This window comes from Gekko japonicus, unplaced genomic scaffold (assembly GCF_001447785.1).
Source record: "Gekko japonicus isolate JY-2015 unplaced genomic scaffold, Gekko_japonicus_V1.1 scaffold1263, whole genome shotgun sequence".
Classification (NCBI taxonomy): Eukaryota; Metazoa; Chordata; class Lepidosauria; order Squamata; family Gekkonidae; genus Gekko; species Gekko japonicus.
The window spans coordinates 445,486-456,997 of NW_015173165.1; the positions used below are offsets into that span (position 1 = coordinate 445,486).

The 11,512-nt window shown below is 46.1% G+C and overlaps 1 protein-coding gene across 3 annotated transcripts in view; it reads right to left on the minus strand.

The window, feature by feature from the left end:
- DCPS (decapping enzyme, scavenger) overlaps positions 1–7,903 on the minus strand; it is a 91,500-nt gene extending 83,597 nt beyond the window's left edge. For all 3 annotated transcript variants that reach the window (XM_015422510.1, XM_015422509.1, XM_015422508.1), the window contains exon 1: positions 7,687–7,903. In XM_015422510.1, the coding sequence (XP_015277996.1) occupies positions 7,687–7,860 (174 nt within the window). In that variant the 5' untranslated portion in view covers positions 7,861–7,903. The remainder of the gene's footprint in view (positions 1–7,686) is intronic.
- Between the last annotated feature and the right edge of the window lie 3,609 nt (positions 7,904–11,512).

The following is an 11,512-nucleotide window of genomic DNA, read 5'->3' on the forward strand; positions in this document are numbered from 1 at the left end:
AATGCAGTAATATGAGAGTGATAGAGGGTGACAAGTGTGATTTGACTGGCTGCTGACTGAGAGTGTGGGAGGAGGGGTGTCTGAGAGGATACTGTGTGTGTGTCTACGAAGTGATTCTGTGATATGAGAGAGAAGAGCAGTGTTCCCTCTAAGATGAGTTAGTGTGAGCTAGCTCACAGTTTTTTAACCTCTGGCTCACACATTTTTGTCTTAGCTCAGGAAGGATGGCTCCAGAGCAAGCTAATTTATGCAGCAGGCAAACTGTCCGCTCACAACTTTAATGCCAGTAGCTAACAAAGTAGAATTTTTGCTCACAAGACTCCACAGCTTAGAGGGAACATTGGAGACGAGTATGGAAGAATTTTGAAGAGAGTGTGTGACTCTGAGAGTTATGAAGGATTCTGTATGTGAAGCTTGAAGAGAGAACATAGTCTGTGTGAATATGGAATTCTGAGTCTAATTCTGTGTGAATAAGATCAACAGTTTAGTCTGTGTGACTAAGAGAGTTGATTCTATTCAGTGTGAATAAAACAAAGAGACTAGCCTGTGTGGCTATATATATGGGTGTATAAGCCTGTCAGGGTGGAGTTTGAGAGACTGTTTGTGGCACCAAGCTTTGCCAGTTATATTTACAAGTTCCTTTCTTCAGCAACTGTTAAAAATAACCAGAAACCTATTTTGTTCTTGATTAAATAAATCATTTCTGTTTAAACTTAAGAACATAAGAGATGCCAATGTTGGATCAGGCCAAGGGCCCATCCAGTCCAACACTCTGTATCACAGTGGCCAGAAATACCAGTGCCATCAGGAGGTCCACCAGTGGGGCCAGGACATTAGAAGCCCTCCCACTGTTGACCCCCCAAGCACCAAGATGACAGAGCATCACTTGCCCCAGAGTCCCTATCTATACCTTGTGGCTAATAGCCACTGATGGACCTCTGCTCCATATGCTTATCTAATTTCCTTTTGAAGCCGTCCATGCTTGTAGCCTCCAAATAGATGAACTTATCCCAGAAATCAGTACAGTACTTCCTCAGAGCCACATAGTCCTCTGAAATGCCTAGAACCTAGGTCATACTGCCAAAAGAGAGAGATTTGGAATTTTTAATTCCTGGTAGCAGCAGAAAACTACCGATTTTAGGTACACAGAGAGTGATTTAAAGATAAAACCGTCTCCCCAATGAACAAGGACGCCACAGGGCTTCACACACTGCCTCCTTCCTACATTTCACAAAATGGAAGACGAAAGACTGAAATCTGCTCCTAACCCTTGCGCTGGTGAGCCCCCCCTCCCCGATCCTGGCCCCTCAAACTGAGCAAAAGACCCCTTTCCCTTCCCTTTAATTACAGAGGACCCAGGGAAAACAACACAAAGGCAGCAACTGGGGCGCAGAGGGGTGGCGTCTGTCATTTCCCACAAAACAGAAAAGGAGACAAGTCTCCCCCCTTGTCCTCAATGGAGAAGAACTTTCAGGAGGAAAAGAGAAGTGGCTTCGCTCATCTCCCATTTTGGCAAAAGCCCAGCACGATTATGCAGAAAAACAACTCTCTGTCCCGTCACAGTCTTTGCACATGACCACAGGAGAAGAGAGGCTGATGATGACCAGAAAGTATGACTGACCGGCTGGTAAGCCTGCCTTGGTCTGAGAGATTTGTTCCCCTATCTCGAACTTGAGACCCCGGGGCAAGCATCATTGTGATAACGTAAACCAAGCTTCACCTGGGTTTAGACCAGTGAACTCACAGCAACACACCATAAAGCAAAATAAAGTTTTATTAGAAAGAAAAATAAAGAAAAAGATTTCAAAAACATATTGTTCCAGCGTAGAGTCCAAGCACACAGAAAACAACACAGCTGACTTCCCAAATACACTTCTTGAATACCAGTTCTGCAGTGCAGGTCTTAACTCCTTGAAGCTCCAGCAAATTCAATCCAAAACAAGCAGCTAAGCCCCTAATAGATGTAGCATATGGCAAATGCAGGTATAAGGGATGGGCAAGGAAGACATGGTACTGAAGGGAGCAATCTTGATTGGTATTTGGATGGGAGACCACCAAGGAATACCAGGGTTGCTATGCAAAAGAAGGCAATGGCAAACCACCTCTGAATGTTTCTTGCCTTGAAACTTCCATAGGGTTGCTGTGATGGTGGCAAATAAATAAATAAATAATCTTTCAGCCAGTCACCAGCATCCAAGGACAAACCAAGGACCTAGTGGTGGCGAGGCAAGTACTCTGCAGAATTATCTCTTTTATGAGATCTAGTGGTTCTATCAAACGGCCCCTCTTTCAGTTTTGAGCCTCCCCCTGCTCCATTACCAACTGCCACTAGAGAGTCCGTTAGAAAAGAGGGGAGGCAGTAGCCACACAGATGCCCTGCACTGTGTCTGGATCTAACCCAGCCATTGGCCAGTTTACTAGAACAAAGCATCGTTTGGAAACCACTCACCTAAGTAACAGTGAAACTTAACTAACCTGGGCATGTAAGTAAATTGCACCCTAACCTATACCAGATTTATGTTTACACTAGCCCTCACTGCATTTACATGAAAGCAAGTCCCAGAGATTTCAATGGAAAAAATTCTCCAAAATATCATGTGTGGGAATGGGGATCTTAGTGGATAAGTAGCAACACAAGCAGCAGAAGCTGCCCCCTTTTAAAGCACCTAGTGGCTCATAACCAGCCAGCTTGGGTTTTTTTCTACGTTTATAACACAACCCTAAACAGGTGTCTACCCAGAAGTATGTCCTACCGATTTCAGTATAATAAATTTCTCTCTTCCAACACAATCTCACCCAGGCTGAAATAAATGCAATAAACAGCCTCAGCAACAATCCAGGCATCCTTATTAAAGAAACTGACACGGGAAGAGTCATTGTTATCATGGGCAAATCAGATTACAGTCAGGAGGCCGAAAGACAATTCTCCAATCTCACTTCCTACAAACAACTTATCCTCAGATCCCACTGAGGAATACCAAAAAGGACTAAACAGGATTATGAAAGAATACAGGAAAAGATCTATATAGATGCACCACAGGAACCTCGACCAGGCATTTTCTATCTTCTGCCCAAAACACACAAGCTCGGCAACCCAGGATGTCCTGCTGTCTCAGGCATAGCCACCATCACTGTAGGGGTGTCTGGTTATGTGGACTCCGTTCTCAGACCCTATGCCATCAATGCCCCCAGTTCTGTGTGAGACGCCACAGACTTCCTGAGAAAAACAGAATCTGTTAACAATCCTCCAGCAGCACTATTTTGGCCCCCACAGATGTTGTGTCTCTATACACCGACATCTCCCACAAAGACGGGCTACGGGCAATTAGGAATACCATCTCTAAATACCATGCCCCGATCTCCCTACCAAGCTCTGTCGGTTTGTCCACACCTGCAACTTCTTCAGATCTGGTGAGGATGTATTCCTTCAGACCAATGGCACAGCCACTGGGCACCCGCATGGCACCACAATATGCCAACATTTTCATGGCTGACGTGGAGCAGCGCTTCCTCATCTCCCTTCCAGTTGTACCTGAGATTTATTGATGACATTTTCATCATTTGGACACATGGGAAAGAAGCACTGGGGGAATTTCACCAGGCCTTCAGCAGCTTCCACCCCATGACCAACCTGACCATGAACCAAGAAATACATTTTCTGGACACCACTGTACACATAGCCAGCTTGGTGTAGTGGTCAAGAGCAGCAGACTCTAGTCTGGAGAACTGAGTTTGAGTCCCCACTCCTCCACAGGAAGCCAGCTGGGTGACCTTGGGTCAGTCACAGTTCTCTCAGCTCTCTCTCAGCCCCTCCTACCTCACAAAGTGTGGGGAGAGGAAGGGAAGGCGATTGTAAGCTGCTTTGAGACTTCTTAAGGTAGAGAAAAGCAGAGTATAAAAACCAACTCTTCTTCTACATAATGGAAGCATAAAAACCACCTTATAACAATATCAGAAACCTACTGATCGCCAAACATATCCACATGCCTCCACTTACCATCCTAAACACACTGAAGGATCCATTGTCTATAGCCAAGCTCTATGTTACAGCTGCATCCATTTCAACCCTGCAGATTCTCACCTGCAGGATCTACAACAGACATTTTTGGAATTACAGAACCCACCTGTTGTAGTAAGGAAACAGATCAACAAATCCAGAATGATACTAAGGGATAACCTCCTACAAGATAGGCCCACATGAAGCAACAGCAGAACACCACTGGTGGTCACATACAGCTCTCAGCTCAAACTTGTTCAGTGAATCATTAATCACCCACAACCTATGCTGGACAATGATACTCCTCCTTCACAGGCATTGGGAGGAAAACCTTTTCTTGCTTCTCCTAACCTTAAAAAACTTCTCACCCACAACAATGCCCTTCTTAACATGGGCATGGACTCTGGACCAAGGCCTGCAACAAACCAAGATGCCAACTTTGTCTCCGTACTCACTCTGACAACACAGTCACCAGACCTAACAACTCCAGCCAAAGCATCTCAGGATCATTCACTTGTTCATCTTCCAACACTACATATGCTATCAAATGGAACACTATGACTGGAGCAGTGATGCACTGCATTCTTGGTGCAACAGTGGGAGGGCTTCTGGAGTTCTGGCCCCACTGGTGGACCTCCTGATGCCACCTGGGTTTTGGCCACTGTGTAACAGAGTATTGGACTGGATGGGCCATTGGCCTGCTCCAACATGGCTTCTCTTGTGTTCTTAAATGTTAGCAATGCCCTTCCACTCTTTCACGCTGAACAAACAGGTCAGTCCCTACGGAAAGAATTAATGGACATAAATCCAATATAAAAACCCACAACACTCAAAAACCAGTGGGGGAGCATTTTAATCTTCCAGACCATTCCATTGCAGACCAAAGAGTGGCAGTCCTCAAACAGAGATGCTTCAAGGGGAGATTACAACACTAGATTGCTGAGTTCATTCACACATTTAGAACAATGGACCCCCCCCCCCCCCAAGCTGAACTGGGACACAGGAATCTTATCTCACCACAGAGGCTAATTCTCTGACCCCAAGCACTTCCTCTCTGCTGTAATCAAGGTAATTACTATGTGCCTTTTACCTTCACATCCCGAGTTCCTTCTTTGCAACACCTCTCCCACCTTCTGATTGGGATATAAAGACTCCGACATCTCCATTCCAACTCATATCTGATGAAGGGAGCTTTGACTCTTGAAAACTTACGCCCCCAAAATCTCGTTGGTCTCTAAGGGGCTACTGGACTCAGATTTAGATGTTCCACTGCAGACCAACATGGCTACCCTCTGAAACTATCATTCCTGTCTAGAAACACACCAAGAGCCAGTGTGGTATAGTGGTGAGTCTAGAGTCTAGGAGACCCAGGTATGCCATCTGTAGAATCGAATCCTAGTCTAGAACCTAGGTATTTCAGCTCCATGCTGGTCACCAGATCGCTGGGTGACCATGGGCCAGTCACATACTCTCAGTCTACTCTATCTCACAGGGTTGTTGAGAGGCTGAAGGGGAGAATATTATGAGCCATCTTGGGTCCCCATTGGGAAGAACAGCAGGGTATAAATGAAGTAAACAAAATAGGACTGTAACTGCGTTACTATAACACAAATCTGTACCTTAACTGATCTGTTTAACTGTCTAGGTTTGACAAAACTTGGGTATATTTTTAAAAAGCCAAAGGTATTGACCTATTTGATCATATAATCCAGAGTTACACATACCTTCCCTCTTCAGAAAATGTCCTGAAAAACACAAAAGGCTCTACATCTGACAATAGCACTACAGATAAGATTAGAATTTCAACATCCAATCCACATGCAAAAGAACCTCCTCAGGAAACCTCAGGAAACAATCCATATGCAAAAGAACTTCCTCAGGAAGAAGCCAATCCATATACAAAAGAACCTCCTCAGGAAAGCTCCCCCATTAGCATGTTTCACAGCCTGGGGAACTCCTACATGATAATGACTTAGCCCTACCCCACCTTCCTGAGTAGATAAACTACCTGCCTACCATTTTTCTTCTCACCTTGACTCCATCTTTCTGTGTTATACCTCTGACGATGCCAGTCACAGCTACTGGCGAAACATCAGGTCCTACAATGCCAAGACGGCCAAACAACCCGGAAAATCTACAACGGCTCATATACACTACAGTCTAAATAAACTCAGTTAACAAAGCATGTTGAGATTGCCTGCTAGTTTGCAACAATTTGGTCAGCCCATACTGTCCCGATCTCATCAGATCTTGGAAGCTAAGCAGCCTCAGCCCTGACCAGTATTTGGATGGGAGATCTCCAAGGAATACCAGGGGTGTGACATGGAGGCAGACAATGGTAAGCCACCTCTGAACCTCTCTTGCCTTGAAAACCCTACAGGGTCACCATAAGTCAGCTATGACTGGATATCACTTTTCCCTACCACCATCAAAAATAAAAAATAAACCGATAACAGCAGTTATGAGGGCAAGGGGCTCCCCCCACCCCCGACCAGCAGAGTTATTTACAATACTTGACAAGATGGTTCATGCCATTTTATGGTTTATGCCAATTAGGTAGTGGGAGGGCTTCTAATGTCCTGGCCCCACTGGTGGACCTCCTGATGGCACCTGGTATTTCTGGCCACTGTGTGACACAGAGTGTTGGACTGGATGGGCCTTTGGCCTGATCCAACATTGGCATCTCTTATGTTCTTATGGTACATTGTACCGCTTTTATTGGAGCTGCGGTGGCTCAAGTGGTTAAGACACTGAACTGCAGGCTGTGGAAGGTCATTAGTTCAGCAGTTCGAGACCCGAGTTGCCGCATGACGGAGTGAGCTCCCGTCTCTAGTTCCAGCTCCTGCCAACCTAGCAGTTCAAAAGCAAGAAATTGCAAGTAGATAAATAGGTACCACTTCGGTGGGAAGGTAACAGCATTCCGTGCGCCTTGGTGTTTAGTCATGCCGGCCACATGGCCACGGAAACGTCTTCGGACAGCGCTGGCTCTTCGGCTCTGAAACGAAGATGAGCACCGCAACCCTAGAGTCGGACTCGACTGGCTTTCGAGCAAGGGGAACCGTTACCTTTACCTTACCGCTTTTGTTAGCTGCCCTGAGCCTGTTCGCAGGATGGGCGGGGTATAAATATAATAATAAATAAATAAGAATACTACAAGCTTGGCTCAGGATAAGCCTTTACCTCAGATGAAGGATCTGATGAAATATCAAATCCCAGTGCCGAGCCAACCATACTGCTTTGGGGTGGTTCTGAATATCTGTGCATGAAGGACATTATGTGGCCAGGGAACAGGCAAAACATAATGGAAACATTCCCTACAACACTACAATCTTGGCTCAGGTGGGTCGCTTGAGTCCAGGGGCACCTTTAAGACCAACACAGTTTAATTCTGGGTATAAGCTTCCGTGTGATACAACTTTCCTGGTCTTAATGGTGCCACGTCAGCTCCTTAAAAATAAAAAATGTTTACTTGGTGACAGGACACCACACTTCCGAAACATAAAACGTCGGCGCTCTTGCACACAAGACCCACGAGGCTTTCGCCTCTCCTTCCCCCTCCTCTCTGGTGACGTAGCCGGGCTCCTCCGAACTAGGCGGGGCCAAATGGTGAGGGTTCTGCTTCCCCCGCCCCTCGAAGCTGATTGGTCTGTGCCGGCTCCCAATAATACTCATAGTAAAACCGTTGGTACCTGCCCGTGTAGGAAGATGGTCTTGTCCCGCGCAGACTCCCTGAGCACCTTCCGCACAGAGAGGTCCGCCAAAGGGAACCCAGTGGCGGTAGTACCTTCCTTTCGGGACTCGGCCGTCCCATTCTCACCCTCTTTCTTCTCCCGTTTCCTTTTCAGAGTAGGGGATTCCGCCATGGCTTTGCGAAGGAGGTGGGAAAGCGGGAAATTGTACGCATGCGCCGTCACCCTCAAACTGTCGCCTCCGCACGCGCCGTCTTACGGTTGCCGAGTGATGCCCTCTGCTGGTAGGAGGCTACTAAGGCGAGCCTGGTGATGGCGTGTGCACATGCGCACAGTTGTGTTCCCCGGGAGGATGATCTAGATGGGTTTCACTTCCGGCTCCCGTTAGACTCCTCCATGTGCGGGGTGAAGAGGGTACAAATACATAAAGAGCAACGGCTGATGGTGGCACCTTAAAAATATATTTAAGCCTGTATGGGCACATAGCCAGTGTGGTGTTCTAGGATGTCAGAGTAGGTACTGGTAGGTTCGAGTGACCTTGGCACTATCAGCTCACTCTGACCTACCTCACAGGGCTGTTGTGTGAGGATAAAATGGAGGAGGAAGAACTATGTACATCCCCCTGATCTTCCTGGCAGAAGGGTGGGATAAAAATGTGGAGTATGAAAACAAAGTGTGAATCGTGCCACCCAAAGACTGTGAAATGTACTCCAGCTTGGTTGCAAAGGAGTAGTCCTGTCACTCTGTTGTAGAAAATAAAACATGTATCTAGAAGTACCATAAAGGCTAACATTTCAGTATGAGCTTTCAGGGGCCACAGCCCACTTTGTCAGATAGATAGGTGATGGGAAACTGTACTGGGGAGTTTTTATGGAGTCAAGGCTTGGTGTGAATTAAGCTATGTGTAAATCTTAATATAAGAAGAAAAGGGAAGAGCTGATGTAGAAAGGGAGAGTTTGAGTCCCATCATAAATCAACAGAACTAGCAGTTACATGTACCTGATTAATGTGGGAGGTCAGAGGTTCTGAGAGAAGAGAGCCAGTTTGGTGTAGTGGTTAAGTGCGCGGACTCTAATCTGGGAGAACCGGGTTTGATTCCCCACTCCTCCACTTGCACCTGCTGATGTGACCTTGGGTCAATCACAAGCTCTGGCACAGCTGTCCTTGAAAAAGAGCCGTTTGTGTCAGAGTTCTCTCAGCCCCACCCACCTCACAGGGTGTCTGTTGTGGGGAGGGGAAGGGAAAGGAGTTTGTAAGCCGCTCTGAGACTCCAAGTGAAGGGCGGGGTATAAATCCAATCTCTTCTTCTCTTCTTCTTCTTCTTCAGATAAGCAAATATAATAAGGGGAAATTAATTGATATTGGTACCAGGTGATACAGTCTGATAGAACAGATTAAGAACAGCCAGTTAAAATTTCAAAAAGTGGATCTTGTAGCACCAGTAGAGATTGTGGTGACTGACTGAGGAAATCCAAGTCTCTGTTTAAGCTGGGGTGACATGTCCTATTTAATTTTTTGATAAGTAGTCTGGAAGTCACTGTTCCTTCAAAAGCCCACTAACCTTCAAAAGGAATATACAGTGTGAAAGTGCTGAATTAGAACTTCGCTAATTCTGTTGATTTATGACAGGAGATACCTACCCTTTCTACATCAGCTCCTCCTTTTTCCCCTTACATTGGAAGTTTCATAGTGTAATTCACACCAAGACTTCACCTGCCCCATAAAAATTCCCCAGTATGGTTTTCCATCACCAGTCTGAAGAAGTGGGCTGTGACCCGCAAAAGCTCATGTTGAAATGTCTTTAAAGTACCACTAGATTTTTATTTAACTATGGCTGGGGAAATTCCTGATTTGAGGATGGTGCTGGAGAAAGGTAGAGGCTGGGGAGGTGAGGGAGTTCACCCTTTGAAGCTGCCATAAGAGAACCAATGTTGGATCACGCCGATGGCCCATCCAGTCCCAACACTCCGTCACACAGTGGCGAAAAACACCAGGTGCTATTTGCTCCTGGGGAACGGTTCCCTGACCATCAACTGTAATTCTAGAACTTCAGTTCCCCACCTGTACACTGGCAACCCTAACACCTCTACAACAAAATGAACCTCTGGCATCTCACCACCTGTCTCTTTATCCTTGTGTGTGCATGTGTATAAAGTGATCCATTTTTGCTGGAACGGAGATGCAGGGGGTGGAAATTGATATAAACACTTAACAGGCAATGCTAGTGGGTCTCTTTTTCAGTGCAAGATCTGCTGGACCACTGTTGCTAACGGTGGCAAATTTCCTGCTACATCATCGCTCAGTACTGAAGGACATAATGAAATTTTAACTACAGGTTTTTTTAATAGGGACACTTCATTCTTTTTAGAAAAGATGTACATTAAAAACACAGTGTGTTATGTAAACGCTGATGGAAAGTCTGCTATTCTACCTGCAGCAAGTAGGGTTACCAACTACAGCTTGGAAAATTCCTGGAGATTTGGCAGAATTTGGGGAAAGGAAGGAAGCTCAGCAGTGATGCGAATCCATACAGTCCGTCCGTCCCCGTCCCCAACCAAGCTGCCATTTGTTCCAGGGAAACTGATCTGTAGTCTGGAGCTCAGTTGCGATTCCAAGATAATTCCAGGCCCCACCTTGAGGTTGGTAACAGCTGCTGGGGGAAACTGAAGGTCCAAGCAATACACTTGTTTGTGAATAACTATGTTGCAGACCAAAGTTTGTCACTTCAAAGTAGATTTCGAAGTTTTTTCAAGTATTAGACTGCGCACTGATTCTAACTGCTGCATCCAGTCCCCGTAACTGAAGCAAAATTAGGATAATAAAAGCTCGGCGACCCAAATTATGAAAGGGAAGGAGGGAAAGAAAAGGAAGGAGTAGGAACAAGATTGGCATTCACAGCTAAATCTTCTTATGGCAGATTGGGAAAGAAAGACTGGAGAAGAAAAAGATTAATATAGAGTGCATCCTAAACTGAGTTACACCCTACTGACTAAGCCTGTTGAGGACTGCATTGATATTCCTGAACAGTTAGAACGGATAAAAGGAAGTCCTTCTTCACCCAAAGAGTGATTAACACATGGAATTCACTGCCACAGGAAGTGGTGACGGCTACAAGCATGGACGGCTTCAAAAGGGAATTACATAAGCATATGGAGCAGTGGTCCATCAGTGGCTATTAGCCACAAGATCTAGATAGGGGCTCTGGGGCAAGTGATGCTCTGTCTTCTTGGTGCTTGGGGGGGTCAACAGTGGGAGGGCTTCTAATGTCCTGGCCCCACTGGTGGACCTCCTGATGGCAACTGGTATTTCTGGCCACTGTGTGACCCAGAGTTTTGGACTGGATGGGTATTTGGCCTGATCCAACATTAGCGTCTCTTATGTTCTTATGTTCTAACAGAAGCATATTATGAGGTAGTCTGGTATAAGCATAAAAATAGGCCGCTTGGAAAGAAACAGCGTGTTTGTAAAGTGCCATCAAGTTGCCACTGACTTAAGAGTGGCCCCAGAAGGTTTCCCAAGGCAAGAGATGAACAGAGGTGGGTTTGCCATTGCCTGCCTCTGTGCAGCAACCTTGCATTTCCTTGGTGGGCTCCCACCCAAGTACTAACCACGGGATGACCCTGCTTAGCTTCTGAGATCTGACAAGAGTGGGCCCACCCAAGTCACAGCGAAAGAAACATACGTAGAACCAAAGCCCGTAGGGGCGAGGCCTGACACATTTTAAACACACTTCAGCACCCAATCCTGTCACACACAGGCTGGAGTCAGGATGAAGCCTGGTTTCTTTCCAGCTAGGAAGCCCACCCTACAGGAACCAGAGGCAAAA